The 21,409-nt window shown below is 41.2% G+C and overlaps 1 protein-coding gene across 1 annotated transcript; it reads right to left on the bottom strand.

The window, feature by feature from the left end:
* Positions 1–745: 745 nt before the first annotated feature.
* LOC105698907 (nose resistant to fluoxetine protein 6) lies at positions 746–20,994 on the bottom strand. The gene is made up of 12 exons (XM_012423554.1): positions 20,511–20,994; positions 17,047–17,246; positions 14,977–15,185; positions 6,605–6,861; positions 6,348–6,518; positions 5,232–5,325; positions 4,724–4,843; positions 4,488–4,653; positions 4,102–4,277; positions 3,551–3,680; positions 2,489–2,806; positions 746–1,719 (listed from the first exon to the last, which is right to left on the bottom strand). Exons 1-12 carry the CDS (start codon positions 20,992–20,994, stop codon positions 1,594–1,596), a joined length of 2,451 nt encoding a protein of 816 aa, XP_012278977.1. The 3' UTR covers positions 746–1,593.
* Positions 20,995–21,409: the final 415 nt, after the last annotated feature.

Raw genomic sequence — 21,409 nt, 5'->3', positions numbered from 1 at the left:
AGAAATTCAATTTCATTTATGACCGGACGTAATAAAAATTTCAATGTCGCGCGCGCTTCCGGATGAACGTTTCGAGGAAACGGAACAATTTCGTTACGTTGTAAGGAACGAAATTTCGTCCTGGTCGGAATTCTACCTTGAAATGTACTGTCGTTAACACGGCTGTATTGAAAATCGATTATCGGATACTCTTTCCGCAGCGGAGGAGTCGCTGTTAACTGCTGTCGTTGTAGATAACTTCAGTGTCGACCTTAAAACCTGTAATGTCTTATCTCGAGCCTCGGCCTTAAAGAGCATTTATTGAACACGTAAATCCCCGTAAAATGAATAGAAAATTATGAACGGATTAAGTCGACTTTACGCTTCTTTAAGTAATTTAATAATTCCAAGGAGCTTACGTGCTATTAATTTTTATAATCTCCTTTACATCAGCATTTTATTCTCTCTTATAAAAGGGGAACTATACAGTTTGGTAAAAAATAACATTATTCTTCGTTTGATCCTAGATTGACTAAACGCTAAGACGTACATACATGTGTAAACAGGAATGTAGCTTTTTACGAGAGCGACTCGTAATCGCATCACTACAGATGTACAGACATCTAATCTTAAACAGATCTCCGCAGATAACGTACTTAATTCGATTTAATTGCGGAAGTATACAAGCTGAAGAGTTAATTCCAAGGAAAACAAAAAAATAAGATCACCTGAAAGCGTATTGCTACTTCTTCGACACTGTTAGAGAGCAAGGTGATAAGAGATAAAAAGGAGGAAATCTCCCCCCTAGGTCATTAAGCCCTTCCTAATTAAATCGCTCGATCTCATTTCTCTCCATCACATAGATAATCGACTTTTCCTGCACTGAGAAACACAAATGTTACTAAACCAAGGAAATATTTTATTAACCCAAAGAATAAATAGCCACAATTCCGAGGAAACGTGGCATTCACTTTATTCGAGTTTTCTTTCCACTCAATATTCTTTGAATTATGAAAATATTTCTTTGGTACTATTCAAAGAAACATTCTCTCGGTTCGATGGCGTTCTTTTCAGGGTATCATCGAGATAGCTTATTTTCTCTAGGTTTCCTTAAATTTACGTCTTAATTTTCGTGATACGTACGTCGGGTCGCCTTTAATTAAGGGGGCAAAATTCTTCCCGGGGCGCGCATAAATTACGAGGCTCCGAATAAGGCTTTAAATTATAAGGTCGCGCATCGGTGGCAAAATTGGCGGCCATATTGGAATCCTGATTTCCCGAAAAGGCTCGACTTTTCGGCCGTTTTAACTCTTCATTGACAAGCTGTCAAGGCTGTCATCGAAGCGCACTGACATCGGGCCATTTTCGGTGCGTTATCGGACGCGTTGCGGAAACCGCGGATTCGTGCCGCGTGCGGTCAACATCCCATTACATTTGCATCTGACCGAGCCATGTTGAAATCTGCGTTCACGAGCACCATTTTCCGTTTGGGCTTCGCTGCAGATACAGGCAACGTTGGTGGTGGTCCATTTCGATTCCGGGCGCAAAATCGAATTTCGAATCCGAGGCGAATCTTGCGCTTAAATGGACGTGCGAAAACCGTCGACTTGGTTTCTACCTCGCCCGCTTCTTCCCCATCAGTGCGGTTTTCAGCAAGTTCACTATCGGCGCCTCCAGAGCGATGGAAATGCAGAACGACATCAGATAAGAAGCCACCAGGTTCCCGAAGAAGACGATCAGCTGAAAATGGAGATAGCGTTTTTATATAAAATATCGACTATCGTCAACAGGGTTGAAAATCGACTTCTTCCGATCGAAATTAAGCTTATCTCTAATAACATTACCCGATAAAAATGCCCGAGTAAATTTGCATACCCAATAATTGATTATTTCGATGACACAATAAGTTGCGTCAATTATTCGTTAGTGTTAGTGCGTTATTTCCGTGGTTAATTATTGACATTTAAAGGGAAATCGAAATATCGGCGCCCGAGACAACCAGGGTTAGAGGGTGTTTGTAAAAGAATAATATTATTAATTAAAAATTATTAATATCGGATGACTTTCTTTAAGTTGGACGTCTCACTTGCGCGTATAATACTTCTTGCAATGCTTTCTTGAGCTTTGTTTGCAGGAAGTATTATGCAAAGGGTGTTGGAAATACTGTAACAACCCTTTTTTTATTTGCGAGAAATAGCGAGGAACAAGGGGAAATCGCTCGCAAATGTTTGCGGCTGAAAGTAGACGAGAGATCGTCGATGCTGCGATACTGCAGCTTTCCACCGTTTGCCATTGTTTGCACTTGAAATTGAATCCTTTTCCGCCTCGGCCTCCCCTTTTGCTAGTACATAAGGGTACCAGTGAAAGTACAAAGGAGCGCCTTAACTAGTATTCCTTTATAATTCCTTAATTTTCCTCAAACGAAGCCCTGTTTCACCCTGCCTATGAATTTCCCACGAGAAGCTGCAGAGCTGAATTTCTGTACAATTATTTATTTTCCATTGCATACCACGAGATCATTGTGCAGGTGCAAGGGTCCATCCATTTTGTTGCTGGTGATCATCATGATGACAGGGTGCACCAAATAGGCGCAGTAAGTCAACCTAGATAGAGGATACATCAGCCTCAACGACAATAGTTTATTGATAAGAGCAGCTGATCCGGTGCAACATTGGAAGACTATGAAAGCTACAGCCAAGGCCCAAGCTGTATGTGCAAGAGCTGCATAAATGGAGCTCAAAAAGACTGTCATATTTCCTGGATAAAGTCCATAGACAACGGAGAACATCACGACCAGCGACACGGGCCAGCCTATCACTCGGATTATCTGAAAGAGTCATGTAATTTAAAATTAAAATTACAAACAAATTTACAGCAAGAAATCCTGACGCGAATTTCGGCGTATTCTTTATACTCAAACTGATCACTTAAAAAATTATCAGCGTGCTCGATGTCATTTAAGATTACATCAAAAGCACATTTGCGGATCAAGAGAAACCGATAGAAAATTAAAAAGAGATTTTCCTGCCGTGGGGGATTTTTATTTGAGGTATTAAGGTGATGCGAAAGTGGCGTCAAAGAGGTCTCTTTCATGAAACTTTTCTCCCAGCTGGCTGTACTGAATCGGTTGAAATTTTACAACGTGGATGTGGAGGTTATAAGGAAAGTCTTGACACTTGTGAAGTTTCAATTTTTTGAAAATTTGTTCACAGACATTTTTGTACATTTTAGGTAAATTATAACATTTCATGGGTCCTTTTTTATAGCCTCCATATTCACGTTGTAAAGCTTGGAGAGTCAAGTTTCATGAATAATTGATCCTTGAGATGCCTCTTCCAGATTTCCTTAAGCTTCTATCTAACTTTGATTTTCGTAGGATGAACAATTGTCGCAGTGCGAATGATTGAAGAGGTTTTTGTTCGGAAGGTAAATCAGACTCGTAGTTATGTGCATTCGAAAAGTTGCTTTTAAGGCCAATCATAGTGGCTTGTGAGGTAAAGCACAATGCCCGGAGATAGGATAAAGGGGATCCAGAATGCAAGATTTGAATGGGAGGCTTTGTCCTACTTACCAGAGGACTGCGGAATTTGCAGTCAGTCTTGAAGAGGATATATCCGGTAATGGCGCCGACAAAGTAGGGACCTACCCTCAACCATGGCTTGTCGTACAACTCGTCGAAAAGCGCGAATGGTTCCTGGATCCTGGAAAGATAATGCACTTCGTAAAGGACCATCACTTATCACTCCTACCTGACACCTTTTTATTGCACCGAGACAGACAGCGCGTACTTCGTTGCTAGAAATGACATAATTGTATCGAAAATTATGAAATCGGTCTAAGTCATTTCTCGTTGGAAAACTTCACATTATTATAACTTCAATGCATTTAATACAAAGTACGGGATAAATTCAAATTGACAATGCCTTTTTTTACTTAGACCACTTCCATAATTACGAGTACATATAATTCAATTCAATATCAATTTCTTAAAATCGTTAATGATAATTTGGTCTCCGCTGTGCTGGATTATCGCATACTTGATTTGAAGAGACGATTTTATGCACGAAGGTACTGCTAATGTATGTTTTCTTTTAATAAAGGGGGAAATACCTTGATGCTCACCTGGCTATGTAATCATTTTTATAGGCGATCGTAAAGGTAGTGAACCAAGAGGAAGTCACCAAGAAAAATATGATGACAGCGACGAATTTGAAGAATTTGATAGACAGGATCAAGAGGAAGATCCCCAAAACATAAAATTGCGTGTCGTTCGCCATGTACCAACTCCACAGCATGCACTGAAAGTTGCGATAAATTACATTAATCATTATCCAAGATTTTGTTTAAATTAATATTAGGTTACCAGTAAATTGTAGCATTTGTTTTGTTAAATTGTGACTTGTAGAAAAAATTCGGGAAGTTGGTGTATGGGAGAAAAAATTCTGGCGATAAAGCAGCTGCTTCATTCTCGTTAGGATCCAATTTAGAAACTCATAACCCGGACTTACCATTTCCGTGCGAGGATAAAGTGAGTTAATATAGAGCGCGTTCCTCCACCAGAACTTCTCGCAATTTATGTGATCGAAAATCGCAGGGGAAAAGACCGTTCTTGACATAGCCTGCTTCATAAAAATCTCGTTCAGCCCGAGGACGAAAAGGTAGGCAGGCGTCAATCTAAAAATCATATCCTCGTCAGCCATAACAATATATTTTCATTATCCTAATCCGTCACTCTGGTGATTACCTGACGAATCTATACACGATCATGACGACGAACTTCATGAAGCCGGATGCCATGAAATTCTTTTTGTCATTCCTCGCATCTCTCTGGGACCGATAATAAATAATGGTGACCAGCAAACCACTAAACAAGCAAAGAAATCCCACTTTACAAGGAATTCATCTTACATAACAAAATACAAATTAAAATCCATTTTATTTATTTGAAAGCACTTAAACAGTGCGTTGGGCAATTTTGCGTTTACGTAACCCAGTAATAAACCTTGTTATTACGGTTCGTGGCATTTTTCCGATTGATCTCCCTTTCCGGGTCGTTTCGAGCGAGAATTTGCAATCTGACGGACATTTGTCGCGATAAGAAACCTTAATTTACATCGCGATGGGAAATTTTAGCCAGCAAACGTGGTAACGTTCGTCAGCGTTCACCCTGAAGAAGAAATTATGAAAAATGAGGGGGGAGAAAAAAAGTGGAGGAAATTTCATTTCCCTTAGAAAGCACTTCCGCAAGGTACCTTATGAAGAAGAACGTGTCGACGGAAAAGGTGGCGTTGCTGATGGTCTGGAACATGAAATTCCTTTCGGTCACAGTACGCAGTGTCTTGTTCTCTGGAAGGTAGAAAGAGAAAGGCGTCATCGCGAGTTATCAGAGAAAGTTCGGATAGGTCAGTGATCGGGGTCAGATCGATTGAGCTCGTGAAAATCACTGCTTGATTTTTCATTCTTATTAATTTTTCATACAAAATTGAAGGGATCCTTGGAGCCGCCAAAGTGGTTCCAGGATATTTCGGGAAGCTGGAATTCTCGCACGCCGAGAGAATTTTCACGCATAAGACTTAAATACCGAGGACGAGAAGAGACAAGACGTCGTCCTTTGAAGAGAGGAATTCCTGCCAAACCGTGATGGAAACGGAATTCCTGGTGGGCAAGAATTCTCAGATCTGGAATCCTCCCCAGGAGGCAGAAATCGCGTGGCGAATGAATAATAAGTTCATTTACCTCTCTCGATGAGATTGCACCGTCTAGGGAGTTTTTCTGAATTTTTTTTTATTTTCCGAGGCCATTTGCGAAACCAGAGATTTCCTCTGCAAGTACCGAGACTCTAATTAACGTACTCTGGCTGTATGTCACATCTCTGACAGGAGTAATGTGAGGATCTTAACGCAATTCTCTTCCAAGAAGCAAGTGAGCGGATATTGGTCTCCTACCAGTCATCGGTAAAATTAAAAAGAGGAAGACAAAACGTTCAACAGCGAAGGGAGGTGCAAGTGAAGTCAATATACTTCTTTCCACACCGCGTGTACAATTTCTCTGCAGCAGTGAAACATGACTTATTTTTAGCGCACAGTAGGCATGGCCTTTCAAATTTAACTAAACAATTATATTTTTCTAAAATAGAGTCACTTGGATACTTTACGAATTTTTATTTCATTTTGTATCGTCCAACCTTTTACGGGAAATAAAAATGGAGTCACCTGGGTACTTCTGGAATTTTCGCTTTACTTTTATTGCAATCCATCCGTTGTATAAGACACTTTCAGATGCATGTACAACGTGAAGACCCATTATTTTTGCGAATTAGCCTCCCTCGGGCACGTAATAAATTTTACCTTTAATTATTGCTGACTCACCTGCTATGGAAAATACTTGCAGGTAAGTGTGGACCATGACGACCCATGAGAGAGACAGGAACCTGAGACCATGAAGACAGGTGAGGCTGTCTTCAGGAGCAAGCTCGGTGCTGCAAATCTTGCTGCCATTCGCGACTGGGTCGAAAGCCAGCAGGAACCTGACCCAGAACCCTGAAGACAAGTCGACCCAACTAATTATCGCTACTTCTGAATGAAGAGCACAATACCTTGCTGAGAATTTTCAAGAAATACTCGACCTCTCTCCACCTGGGGCTTTGCGACATCCGCAGTCTGCGTCTTCTCCGATTTGTTGCTCTTTTTCGTCATCCCCTTGCCGTTTTCCTGGACCATCGTGATCCTCCGCTCTTCAGGGATGTTCCGGTCTGGGAAACTGTTGATCCTTTCGTTGTTGTTCCGTGCACACGGCGATTCGATGTCCCTTCCCTGTTCCGTTCCCCTATTCTGGTATATCGAGGCGCAGAGCATGAGAAATAGGATGGTGCATCCGATGCCCCTGAAAAACATAATATAAAAATCATTTCTACCGCCATTATTCCATTTTATTTATAACAAACGACCTGAACACTTCTATTACATTCGACGAATAATCAATCCCTAAATTAATAAAATAAATTTCAAACTTTCACGAAGAGGGGATATCGTTAATTTTATTGTATTATGTATTAATTATTACTTTTAAGAATATATTCGTAAGGACCATGTTTTTTCTATTTTTTTTTTTTTTTTTAAGTAAACTACGATGTTTAAAATGTGTAGATAAAATATTAGAGTTTGAAGGGAAATAAGTGTTACTCAGATTAATGTCATTGTATTATTTATTTATTTTCGAGAGTTTATTTGTGAGGATAATTAGACTCTTCATTGAAATTTCAGGGACGAGCAGCTTGGCATTTAGACCAAACTAAAACTCGGTTGAGCTTCCGCGTAACCCAGTTGCCGCGCGGTATATTAAGTGGTAATGGCATTGTTACTTAGCAACAATAGCATTATTGTTAGAAGTTGCCAACACCTCGCGGTGGGCTGCGGCAATAAAATCACCGCGAACGTGCATTAGAAGCGCGCATTTTCTCTTATGTAAACCGCAACTGTCCCTTCCCTTTAAATGCCAGCTCGCCGTTTCGCTGGGATTTCGAAATTGTTTACAAAATCCCAGTTTATTCTTAGACTTGCTCGGTCAATTAGGGAAAGTGAGCGTGAACTCGCAGTTATTCCGTGACGATTAGTCTATTTAATCCTCGCCTAATTTTCCCGCAACTGTTTAAAGAAAAAATTGTACGAGCGGTTATCGATGCTCGTATTAATAAATAAAAATGCGACGCTTAAATCAGATTTCGATGAAAGGATAAGATCTCGAGTCTTCGAATGATCCTATTAAATCCTGCAATGAGAGGGTCCGTTCTATCCCATTTTTTTTTTATCATCCTTCCGGATACCTTATCAACGGCGCTATATCGGATGCGTTTGCGAACTTTACGATGACCATCAGATGGATCGTAAAAGAAAATAGATTCATGCAAATTTATCTTTACGCTGGTTTCATCCTAAAGCCGCGTAAAAAGTTTATAAAGAATACACTGTAAAAGTTGTAGGGATTTATTTCAAGCCTAATCTTAAAGAACAATAATTACGCCAATCCCCATTATCTATTTTCTATTTTATTTTATGCATGTATAGAATAGTTCATATTTATTTCGAGACGCTTGCTGAAATACCTACATCTCGCAAAGGGCGGTTCGATAAATGAAATTATCGTTACACTAGTTGAGCAAAAAATAATCAAACAAATGAATGACTTGATCAATTATCCAATCGCAATTAAAAAATCGTAATTCATTTTATTTTCAAGTAAACGGGATATATGACTGACGTTATATGACAAGTAAATCGGTGCATGACGTGCAACGCTGAAAAGTTTGCGTGACCCATGAAACTTGCTTTCCGCCACCCCATAAAATCCTGGAGAGCTTTTTTCCCCATTTTACTTTATTATCCCCGCGCTATCCTGCAATATTAAAACCGATCGTGAAAATTCGCGGTTCCTCGTCGGGAAGGAAAATCGAAATGTTTCCCCAGGGAAATAGATTCCCACGTCGATCGGAAAAGGGGGTTAATAATAAAGGAGGCTTCTCTAATTAGATCCTGAAAAATGAAATAAAATTGGAGATAAAAAAAGGATTAAGGCGAGGGGAAGATTAAAAACGCCTTTTTTAGATACCGCACACCGGATCTATGCAGTCGGTGGAATGCACTCGAGAGTCTTGGCGCTTTCTCGAACGGAATTGAGGCTTTATGTAATCTTGCGTAATACGGATATACGTATGTTCCTGGGCACGTATCTTCCACGGGCTTACATAAAGGGATTAACGGGTGCGAACACACCTTGACAGATATTACAAGAAAGTGCATTTGAGAGTCTCATGATAGGAGAAAATGTCTCCGATTTTCCCGTATCGAAGAAAGATCCAGGAAAAAGATGTCCCTACTAAATTACCACGTCTGGAAACGTGAGAAGGAAATTGAATAAACAATTTTGTCGATTTATGAAGAAATTAATAATCCGAGGGATATTACATAGGAAGACTTAATTTGTAGATAATAGCTTTAGAATATTTCTTTAAAACGTAGCTGTTATATCTCACCAATGATTCGATTCTTACGAATTATGCATCGGCTTACATCTTACGATTTAATCTCGCAGAACTTGCACTTTCATAACGGCTGCTCGTTCGAATGTCGTAAACATTTTATTACAATACATGACTTCCGATTGAGCACGCACTTGAAAGTGAATTGCGCATTTGCGCCAGCGTTAGCAAGTGCGGAGCGAATTTCCTATTTTTTTTCCCGTTTTTCATAGGTTTTCACCTCGTTTAAATAGTTTCAAGGCAATCCACCTCGCAGTCCAATAGTTCGATATGTATTGTAACATCTGGAATTTGCAATTTATCATTGGCATCTAATCTCGTCGCTGTATATATTTATCATTTTTATAAGGAAATCCTTGATGCCATTTCGATGATTTATTACGCCTGAATGTTTATTAAGACCCAAGGCATCTTTTCTTCGTTTTTCATCTGGCTGTTTAATGCTTCAATATGTATTCAAACATCTAAAATTCGTATCGACTCGTCTGTATAATTTGGATTTAATACAGACCTTCAAAAAGATCTCATTTCCATGTCATTCCATTACCTTGTACTTATCTGCATATTCTGTTATTTTCATATCAGGATACTTTGCGATATTGCCATGATTTAGATTTATAAGAAACTTCAAGGCATCTTTTTTTTTTTTTCATGTATTCTCGATTCAACAAGGAATTTTAGTATCTGGAATTCGTATTGACTCGGTCACGTAATTTGGGTCCAAAATAGTCCTTGAAAATGCCGACTTTCTACATTGCTGCTTTGTAATTTCGTTACCACGCCGTCCACTTTTATAGCGCAATCTCTGGTGTTATTTCGATGAGGCTGTTATATCCGAACTTTTGGAAACTTCTGCCCGTGTAATGGAGAGGAAAGTTTTAACGATCAAAAAGTTCCCATTGTTCGGACCGTAGGAGGTCGAAATAAGAATTTGACTTCATACTTAATTCGAGGAGGGTGTAATTTCGTTATGGCGGGTTGTTTAAATTATCCCGCTCAATTTGTCCGTCCCGTTCGATCTTGCAAAGGAGAATGTGGCGAGACTTTGTCGTTTCCAATTTCACGCACCTTCCGGCACGCAGAAGGGGGGAAAGTTTTAATGACCAGACCGGAAAAAAGTGAGAACGTCCTCTTCGTTCCGATTTCCTGGGGCCGTAGTAAGAGCGCCATTTTGCTTGGCACTTAATGTAATTAATTGCTTGCCAATAAAGTTAATTCCATTTCGACGAGAGTCCCTCTCGTTGAGTTGCTTCCATTGAGCAACGCGACTTATTGCTGAATAATCTCGGTTCACAATAAAGCCGAATGATTGATCGAAGATTTCATCCTCTCAATTTAATAACACGCTTCCATAATTTATGCGAGGTTCTTCAAGGTCTGAACTTTGCTCTCATTAAATGATCATTGCATAACTCCATCCAGCAATTCACATTTTCTGAACGGCATCTGTATATGACACCATTTTTTAAATCTCCAAGTTCTCTCTCTGGCGGTAAAAAAAATTTTGCAATTAGTAAGTCCACAGAAGTGGGTGTCATTACAGGTGAAAATTGCGAAACGTCCCAGCTCGGGTTTTCACTTCAAGAGTCATTTTTCACATTCGCGTCGGCTCCCTTTTGCTACGTTATGTCCTTCGTAATGCAATGTGAACGGCGCTTAATTATCGAGGCGAAGCGGTCGTATTAGATCCGTAGAAATTGGAGCATAGATTGTTACTCACCTTGAGAGCCGAGCTATCGGCTAGGATTAATTATTGTCACCTGCTCGTTAATTGTTCGTGCCATCGTTCCTTGCCTTCCGGTGTGAACGTCCTTTAATTCCCGATCCTTCCCCTTCCGCGCATGAAACTAATTCCCGAAAGTCCGATCGCGAGTGCCCGACTCGATATCAATTTTTTCTTCCCGATTCTTTTTGCACTCCTTAATTGAAAGAGAAAAAAAAGAAATTGCGAAATTTCGTTAATCATACATGCGATCGTTCTCTCCCGTGTAAACGCTCTTTCAATCCTTTGAACACGGAGCCATTTCGACATATGGGCGAAATTCGTTTGACCGTGCAGGCAATATTGGACCAAACGTCGGGCGCCTTTAGGCGCTCTTAGTAAAAGAATTAATTCGCAATCCTTCCCCTTCCGCGCATGAAATTAATTCCCGAAAGTCCGACTCGATATCAATTTTGTCCCCGTTTCCTTTTTGCACTCTTGAAGTTAAAGAAAAATTACGAAAAGAATATCGGGAAAGAAATTCTTCTGGTCCTCCGATATTCCGGGCCGTCGATTAAATTTGCCCACCATTTTACACAGCTGGCTTGAAATGGAATGCCGAGGTTCCATCAACGGCATTATTATTAATTCGTGTATTAACGCCGGCGTTCGATACGATTTATCGTTTCGGGTCTATTTCCATTCGGCGGTTGTCGAAGTGAAAAACCCGATTTAAAGCGGACGAATAAGTGGATGAGCGAGGAGAGTAGTCAGCCATTATAATCCCAGGTTCTAATTGGAAAAGGCAGGAGACCTGCCAGGAAGAGCCATCGAATTCGGAAAGCTGATCAAAGTGGATTTTCTCGGCCACCAGTTAGAGCCGAGATAAAGCTCATTCGCGTTTTCTGCTTTTCCCCTTCGCCGATAAGAGGGAAAATGCAACCACTTTTCCAAGTGTCCTCGAAGTGGCTCGATTTCAAAACTACCCCCGCAGATTTAATCTAGATATATGTAATCTCGAGAAAGGGGAATCGCAGTGCACTCTATTTTTCTCCAAGGATTCATAACCTCAAAAGATCGATTTAAAAATCATAAATACACCGTTAAAAAAATATTAACCCATGAAAGATGTACCGCTTTATGATTTCATAGGCAGGTTCAAGCAATTGTTTAAAGTCAATTTATGAACATTGCGTACTGATTTAAATCATCGAGTTAGATTCCTAATTTTGGGATGACGACTTGTATACTGAAATTGTATGAAATTTATAAACATTTATAACAGTCTCTGCTACAACTAGACGGCTTAAGGGGAAAATGAAAATTGTTTAGACGTTATGTTATATTGCGGTTTCGAGGCAGCAAATTAATGGAATGTTCCTTAATCCTTTACGCAAGTACCGCAATTTTGCGATTACATGTCACAACAGTGTTTAACGTTAACCATGGAGTATGCAACATGACGTTAACGCAATTCCACTTCCAGGTCTTTTATTTCCCTCGGAACTCACGTTACAATCATACCAATTGCGGAATCACAATCGGGATTTCCAGCCGGACGATTTCCGCAACGCGGAAATTCATTTTTATTCCGCGAGCCTCCAAATTAGAAGGTGACGTAGCTTTCATGGCCCGACGTAGAAGAGAGATTAAGGAAGAGAAATTTTTCGATTAGCATTAATTCACGTTCACGGTACAACATAGTCGAGTCAGGAAATACCACGGAAGCGTGTAGAAAAAGTACGCGAAATGGCTGCGGAATTTTTAAATCAAGCCTACCCATTTAAAATCTAAATTTTGGGATTTTCCATAAATTCTAGAGAAATAATAACGAACTTCTGTTAATTTCTGTCGAATAAATTAGCTGTCGGAAAATTTAATAAATGTAAGTGAAATTTCACGGGGATTCGGACTTAATTACATGATTATCGAATATTCCGTTCTTACGGTCCAAAGAAATATTCAATTAATAAAAAAGAGAAGCACGGAAATCCATGGGTTTTGCTTCGACAATCTCGAGTATTTCAGCAAAGCTCCTCCCGCGTAAATCCGTACAGTTAATTAGAAATCCGCCCTAACTGGGACATTTATTGGAAATGGCGCAAGACGAGACCTGGCGAGTTATCGGAAAAAGCAAGGCCGATTGGGTGCTCTGATTAGTTTTTCTCGACAAGATTGGCAGGGGGTCTTCCGGCTGCACGTAATCGTGCGATCAGTTTTCCGCTCATTTTTTATTTTCATGCCCCTGATTAGGGCTCCCAGCGGGAACAGCGTTGAAATCAGGTAAAACGGTTTAAAATGTACAGTCAACGTTGCCGCAATTACTCGATACCTGATATTACCCTCATGCAGGGCCTCGACATGACATTAATTTAGTTGCGCCATGTTTTTCCAATGATGGCGCGCGGCGAGAAAAATTAACGCAAATAAGAAAAATTGCCGGTCCAAAGTCGATTCGAGTTGCGCGGGCCAACGTCCCCTTCGGCGCATGCGCGGCTTGAATGCCGTCGAGGTTCCCTAACCTAACATTCGAAAGTAGTCTGCCGGCAAGTGCAGGTCTCCTGCAAGCTCCCTCTTCCCTCCCCAGAGAGCTTCGTCCAGGTTAAAGCCGATTTGCAGGAGACTCGCTTATCCTCACCACCATGCTTGCGCAACCTTTAGATCCATAATGCATACTCCTTCCCGCCATTTTCCCATGCGCGTGCGCGCGCACCTTACGCAACGCTCGCTCTCCGTGGTTGCAGCTGTAGCTGCTGGGCAAACAATTTTCGTGTACCACGTGATTTACTTCTGGACTAAAAACACTCCAAACTTCAAAGCGGGGCGCTAGAGACCTGTTTTCACGAAAAACAGGATAGATTGAAATCGACTATGGCTGTACTGGCAACAATGTTGAGACTGAATTTCTTCATCATTCACGCAGATGCCGGCATGTTGTTTTTGAAAATATTTTCAACTGCGTTTATAAATGTTAATAGATTATATAGGAGGGATTATAGTTTTGGAGGTGATGAAGATGAGAGTTAAGAGGCTAGCGCCGCCATATTGAAAGATCCCTCAGTTCATAACTCATTGTGCGTTCCGCCATGTTCTTGTGAAAGTACTTCATAAATATACTGTACTGACAACATATTTGCGACGGAATTTCTTCATTACTCACGCACATTCCGCCGTGTTTTTGAATATATTTCGAACGGACTTCGTGAATCTAAATTTGTTGCGCAGGAGCGATTGTAATTCTGGAGGTGGAGAAAACTGATGTCAGGAGCCAAGCGCCGCCATATTGAAAAATGGCGTAGTTTGAAGTTTATATTCAATGTTTTACCGAGTTAGCGTCGGTTTTAATACTTTTAATATCAGATCCACCCATCTATTTTCCCTGGAAGCGAAGATTAAATCAGTCTGGATTGGACAATTACCGATAATTGAGATTGTTTATCACGCTCGAAACGCAATAAACGTGGCCGCGCTCGATGCGACTTCTTGCATAACGGGGCGAGAAAGAAAGTGCAGAAAGTGTTACGCGTTGCTCGCAGATGCACTCTTACTATCTTGCAGGTAAATACAGATGCGTTCGACCGGGAACGATTAAATCATTCTGTCGTACATTAATAATTCTAATGCAACACTAAACGTGCGGGTCATTTCAATCGTCCATATAAATTCCAGGATTTCTTCAGACCCGACCAAAATAACAAACGCTTCCTTGTCCACTTCTTACTTAACAGTTTATTTAACCAATATATAAATTCATAGCATCGAAATCGACGTCTTTTCTCCCGGAATCCGAAATTCGCCATGGGGAGAATAATTTCCAGCTCGTGTAAAATTCTCTCTTTTTAATTTAGATCCAAAATGGCCGCCGGCGGAATTCAGACCGGGATACAAAACCGGTAGCTCTGTTGCAACAATTCGACAGAATGTGAAGATTTTGCGTGAAAGGACTTTAAGGCAGCCTGCTCGACCGGCAAAACAGGTTTCTTCATCATTACCAAAGCGGAAGTGCATTTTCAGAAGTCGCTGATTGCGAAAGCTCAGACCACTCGTCGTTTAATCGTTGAAAGGCACAAATATCTTTTTCACACGATTCAAGGATCTCGGAATAAAATAAAAATCTGATTAATTGTCCTTCTAATAATTATCAGCAAATTTATTATCTCGTAGAAGGAATTCCTATGGGATTTTATTGTTTGCAATTTTGCAGGGATGTAAGGTGCATTGAACAGTGGGCAGAGTTTCGATGCTGATTTTTCGTACTCACAACAAAATGTAGAATTTCGGATCCGATGTCATGTGATAGTCATTCGATGGGATTGATTTGATAGCGACTATGTGAACTTTAGGACCACCCGTTGCGTGAGTTGCGTTTCCCTCTCGCTCTACTCTGTCGGCAGAAGCCCTGAGGAGTGACATCAAGGAAGTCCGATCGCACGTCCCCGGCAGACAGAGTCCCAGAAATACTTGCCGAGTCTGAAAGTGAAGGAGAACATCGGAGAAATTCCTCGAACGAGCTGCCGATACTCGTTTAACCTGTACTTTTCTCTCCAAGGATGCCTTAAATTCACTTCGAGCCATCCGAAGCCATCGGTAGTTTCATAGCTTATAGATAGCACGCTAACTACCACAAAATGACAAACTACAACAGCGATTATTTAACATTTTGTTTATTTTAACAATTCTGAAACCGATACCAATTTCATTTCGAGCAAATCTATCTAACCAGTGTAGAAAATCTAAACGTAATTTTCAAAGCGAGGAATTAAATAATTGCTAACACTAAGTGACGAACTGCAACCACTTGGACGATTATTACAAATCTTTATGAACAACTCTGAACCTAATAAAAATTTTCTCTTTGAAGAAATTTGTTTAATTAATGCGGAAAATCTGAAGAATAAAATTAGTACTATCACAAGGTGACATAAACTGCAGCTACTTGGACGCATGTTTAACTTTTTTTTTTGAACACTACGAAACTAATCAAAACTTCGTTTTGAAATAAATTTGTCTATCCGATGCAGAAAATGTGATATAAAAATTGAGGAAAAAAATGAAACAGCGTGGCCGAGTAACTCCACGTTAGGGCATTTAGCGATCAGGTGGAAATGCGACTTTTTACGCGATCTTCATCCCCATTGCGTTATTTCGCGGACATAAGAATTTACGAGCAGTTTCTCGGAAAAATGCCGCTTTTTCCAGGAATATTTGAAAAATCTCCGCCGCAGGGGTGAGAAAGATGTTCGTACTTTTTCACCGCGGCAACAAACTTCAAAACTAGGGTGTCGATCCGTTTTATGGGCGTACGTAAACTTAGGCGGTATGTGCAGCTGTTTCTTTTTTATATGTTCCCCTTACCGGGAATGGACGTTTCAACTTTCGACGTCGCTTTAACTCGGAGCCATTTTATAGAGGCAGAAATTACGGGACGTTTTGCAGCACGTCGATTTCAAATCAGCCGTGAGATATTGGACGGTAAAATGAGCGGAAACACAAAACGGCACACGCAAGACTTCTGCTTTCTGCAGACCAGTAGTTATGCATTAATATGCGAGCAAAATAGGAGTTGCATAAATAGTCGGCACGGCCTGAGCATTATTCTCGCAAGCTGAGCGATTTATCGCGCAGGAAGAAGAGAGCAAGTAGGTATTCCTGCTTCGAATGCGAATGATTTATCTCGAGAATACGTCCCTCCGGGTGAGCGAGCAAAAGCCAACGAATTTTGCAAGTTTCCCCCGGGCCTGGGTTTTCATTTGCATATCTACTGCCTTGATGCAGAGGTTACATAAAGGCACTCGAAGATATCTTGATCCTGTTTGACTTTTGTTTAAGTCAAAAGAACATTATATATCCGTTTCCTTAGTCGAGCTAGGAACGAATCAAGGAAAAGTCACGGCCTTCACCAGTTAAAAAAAAAAAATATCCATACGTATGTTCATCTGGAAAACGTAAATAATGTCAAAGGTAAATACTAAAATGGATTTACATCCGATTGCGTGTACATTGTGCATCTAAATATGTCAGGGGTAAGCATTCCCGTATATATTCCCTCTGATATTCTTTCACCTCCTGAAATATTCCCTTTAAGACAACGCGAGGACGTCAAGTAATTACACCTGCAATGTATATTTATATATACCATGTGTGCAAAGTTCACACGCTTATCCTTCCAATATTTCTTCCAGTCTTTAAAATATTTTTATTTCCTATTTTCTTCTTTTAGAGAACGCGCGCGGAGTAGTTCCGAATTCGGCCACCGACGCCATAGGGGACGGGAGCGCGGCGCTAGGGTCGCGGCCGGCGTAGCTGCATTCATCATTCACAGTCGACTCACCGATTGCATCAGGTCGTTGGGTAAGGTCAAGTACAATCTGGCCACGTGGAATCTGAGGGGATACGGAGGAGCGTCTTCCGCGTCACCCGTTGGATGCGGGGACACGGTGGTGTTGAGCTCCTTGCAGAGCGCGCTCGAGCCGAGCCAAAAGCCGTTTCCAAAATGGAATTGGGAGGAGTAACGACCGCTGGCATCCGACACTGCAAAATGAAAAGAGGCGGGGAAATATAATGGCGGATCCCCGATAATCGATGACGAACCGAGATCAGATATCCCATCCTCCGATTGAAAATGGAGTCCCTGGTAACGTTTCAATTTTATCTTCTCCACAGTGACTATCTGTTCTCGCTAAAAGCGGTGCAATCTCTCACGGCAATTCATGTCGACCAGTGATTAGATTTGAGATACATTTTTAAATAGGACAAAGTAAATAAATATCGGTACCTAACTTTTTTCATTTTTTTTTAGGGCTGGCGCTACCGGAGGAATAAATTATCCAAGGTGCACGAGACAACTCTCATTTACGCCTTCGAGGTGAAACTACTCACCAGTACACGTGAGACCTCCCACGTGTGCTGATGCGAAACTGCAAACGCTTGTTGCGTGTCTAAGCTTAAACAGAATCTGGGAAATAATGCGAAACGCAAAACCTCTTACGAGCCGCTCGAATGCAGGTCGGATGCACTTCCGGTGCAAGGACGAGCTCGAATCCGGATGCATTATTCGTCAATAATTTCTCCCAGGAATCTTAAATTCCATTTGCCTGCATTTATACCGACTGCAAATGGGCCTCTTAATTGGACTCGTTAATATGCATAGTGTAATTAAGCTTCTTTGTGATTGCCTCTCGCGAGTCCGTTCTCGATGTTGCATTGAACTCGGCGCTGCACATGTGGAAATGCATTACCGCGATGCATGTTTCTCTGGGAAACGTCTAAAAACTTGTCGGTAAGTTTTCACGTTGCATAATAAATCAAGAAATCGAGGCTCGTTCTTAATTACTCGTTCTCCATATTTGGCCGCTCTAGTTTCTAAATGTCCCTTTTAAATATCACAACTCCGACGTTTTCCTCGTGAAGGAATTTCTGGGCGGCTTTTCTTTATGCAATACGTCACCGATCCGCGGAGCAGTAAAATAACCTTCTTTTTGCTATCTTTGCTGGTCGATAATTGTTACCGAGTCGAGGCTATCAAAATTGCTGTTTCCAGAGCACGGTGGAGAATTTCGAGATATTGAGAGGAAGAGCGAGGATTAAGAATTTAAACTCGATGTCGAGGGTATTAATTCTTCGCCGAGGTAATTATACTATTTGGCCGAAGTGACATTTACAGTCGAGTTCGTAAATCAGCGTAATTAGAAAGGCTGCACCGGCCTGCAATTACTCTGACACTTAAAGCGATTCTTTCTCGAAATTTAATTTTTCGGAGGTTTTATGGGACTTGCAGGATGCCAAATAAAGGGGTGCCGATATTTCTGGTTACTGTACTCGATGTAAAGGTTCATTGCCAGTTATGTAAACTGTCCGGAGTCACTGCTAGTAGAAAGTGCAATTCTGCAGTCGGCTGCAGTGTTAAGGTGGTCGGGTTACATGGACGTTGAGGCATTTTCTCTTATTACGAAAAGTTATTAGTGGTCGTAGAAACGGTCCGTGTACGTAATGGCAGGAGATCAAACATCTTGCGTTGGCGCGATCGATACTTTGTAGAAAAAAAAGGGTGTCAATCAGAGCAAAGATCGAAAGTCGCCGATTTAGTTTGTCGAAGGGGGTGGTGTCGATTATAGTTACGCAGGGACTTTCAGTTTTAAATTACTGCTCTTGTTCTATATCTGCATCGGTTTTTAAATCATTTCTAAACATTTCAAATGTATTTGGCTCGAAACTCTGTCGGTATCAAATTACTGCCCGAGTTCTACATTCATCATCAATTTGTGCATCTGTGTGTGGCTGTGTGGGCGTGGCTGTGTGGGCTACATACATGCATCAATTTGTTTAATAATTTCTAAAACAATGCATAGCTTGGGAAAAAAATTATATCGACACTGGAAGTTCCTCGCATAAATGTACTTGGCTCGAATTTCTGTCGGTTTAAAATGTATGACCGAGTTCTACATTAAATTTATAATAATCAAATAAAATTTATGCATCGTTTGAGAAAAATCGAAATCAACACTAGGAGTTCCTCGCGCAAATGTATTTGGCTCGAAACTCATTCGAGTTTGCTGAGTGGAAAAATTGTCATTTATAAAATTCAAAGTTTGGCGATATGAGATGCGAAGAAAAAAAATTTTATGGCGGATAAATATTGAAGTTTAAAAATTGGGAGTGGGAATAATACTCATTTTTGAGAACCATGAAGCCAAGCTTAAAAATACCTGGCCGGTTACGTCGATGGAATTCGAGTCGTTCTTGACATTTCAAGGAAGGATAAAAAAGATGGCAAAAATCGGAGGCCTCACAGAATGTCTGGGCAAAGATTACACACATTATACTTTTGTAAAAGTATCCTAAATATATCGCGAAATGCCCGAGGCGAGGTTCTCCCCGAGGAACTCAAAAGTTAGTATGATTACTGGTTGACCTTAATTGAGCAGTTTCGAGTGAACAGCTCGGAGGAGTTTACGAATTTTTCAAACGCGTTTTTAACACCTGCCGAGCCTGAGGACTTGAAAGAGAAGAAAGAAGGAGAAATACTTCCTGCTGAAACGTCGCAAAAAATCAAACGGGTGTTGGAATTGGTTGCGTTAAATGCACATTACGCACAAAGAGCTCTCTCAAGTATTGCCGGAATTGTCTTTCACGTTTAAAGGCCCCTAGATTCACATAACTTGTTATATTTTTGCATTAATGTGTATATTTTATTTATCCCCGAGATTAATATCGAGGTATGTAAAAATAAGGTCTAACAACCTAGCCTATTATTTTCCACAACACTGCAGAACGGATATTCAATGTCTTATGTTACACCGAGGAGAAAATTCACTGAACCAAAGAAATATTTGGTTAGCAGAAGGAGTAATTATTTAACTGGAAAAAAACTCGAATAAATAGGAGGCGACATTTCTTTGGAAGCATAACAGTTTGAGTTTATTTCAGTCAAGTATTCTTGGAATTAATAAAAAATTTCTTTGGACCAATGAAATCTTTTTTTCCTTAGTATAGGTCCAAAACCGATTTTTTCGTTTTTGTGAAATCCCGCACGGCCCACGTTTTATCCATTACCCTAGTATGCATAAAACATGTAACAACCATTCCGCACACTCTTTTCCGCGGTCATAAGTTATGCAATTCCGAGAAACAGATTTTCGCTACAGTGCGTGAGTCTACGACTTTCTTTTTCGCGTGTGTTCCAAAGTATTCAAAGTCCTCGAAAGAAGGAAGGAACGAGTTTTGGAAGAAGAAAAAAAAAGAAAAAGGAAAAAAAAAAGAAAGTGGAGGAGGCGGGATTCGATCCTGCGAACTCACTCTTGGCCGCCCATAGATGTCCCCTTCCGAGAGCCCTCAGATACCACTCCATGTCTCTCCTGCAGGACTCTCCGAGGTTCCCGGGTACCCTGGTCCACTTCAGAGGGTCGTAAAGATCCGCCAGCCACTGGATGCTGTTTCCAGTCTTCTGAAGTTCCTCCCTCATGAAATCGACGTCAAGGTCCCTGGGCACTTGATCGTGGTTCGCGACCATGTGCAGCTGATTCTTCCAGTCGAGTTCCGGGTTGTTCTTGCTGAACTCGACGAGGGGTTTGCTAGGAGTCCTGCTTTCATTTTTGGAGCCATCGGCAGAGTCCAAGATCTCCAATTTCCCCCCATCGTGCGATATCCTGGAGGGTTTGCTCAGCCTGAGAATATTAGTTTCGTTCCCCGAAACCGAGGGCTGAACGACCCAACACAGGCCTAAGAAAAAGATGGCGTATCGCGCGAGATAACCCATTCTACCGCCTTCCCTCATCGGCATTCTCGATATCTCCCTCAGCTTTGAAAAAATTCTCGATACTTTTTCACAGGCAGATCGCCGGGTTCGAGGGGGGATGGACTGGATGCAGTTTCACCCGGGTTGGGGAGAGTTGATATAAAAAATCCCTGATCTCCCCTCTGACCCGGAAACAAAAAATTCACGAGGCTTCTCCTCGACGGTTTCGTTGATCCCTTCGATGGGGAAGCTTCCTGGTGATCGACTCGAGATTACCAAAAATCCGCAGTCCTGTTGGATCGGATGCTGACCCGGTTTTCCAGGTGGTCCAGCGATCAGCTGATCTCCGCGGGATCCCGACTCGATCCTTCCTTCTTCACCGAAGGAGGAAAGTCTGAGGGCTTTTCCGGCTTTTATATCCGGGCTTATGGAAATTCTTGAAATATCGGTCGATCGGATG

This window comes from Orussus abietinus, unplaced genomic scaffold (assembly GCF_000612105.2).
Source record: "Orussus abietinus isolate OABI.00-Male unplaced genomic scaffold, Oabi_2.0 scaffold129, whole genome shotgun sequence".
NCBI lineage: Eukaryota > Metazoa > Arthropoda > Insecta > Hymenoptera > Orussidae > Orussus > Orussus abietinus.
This window is presented reverse-complemented; position numbering and strand designations above follow the sequence as displayed.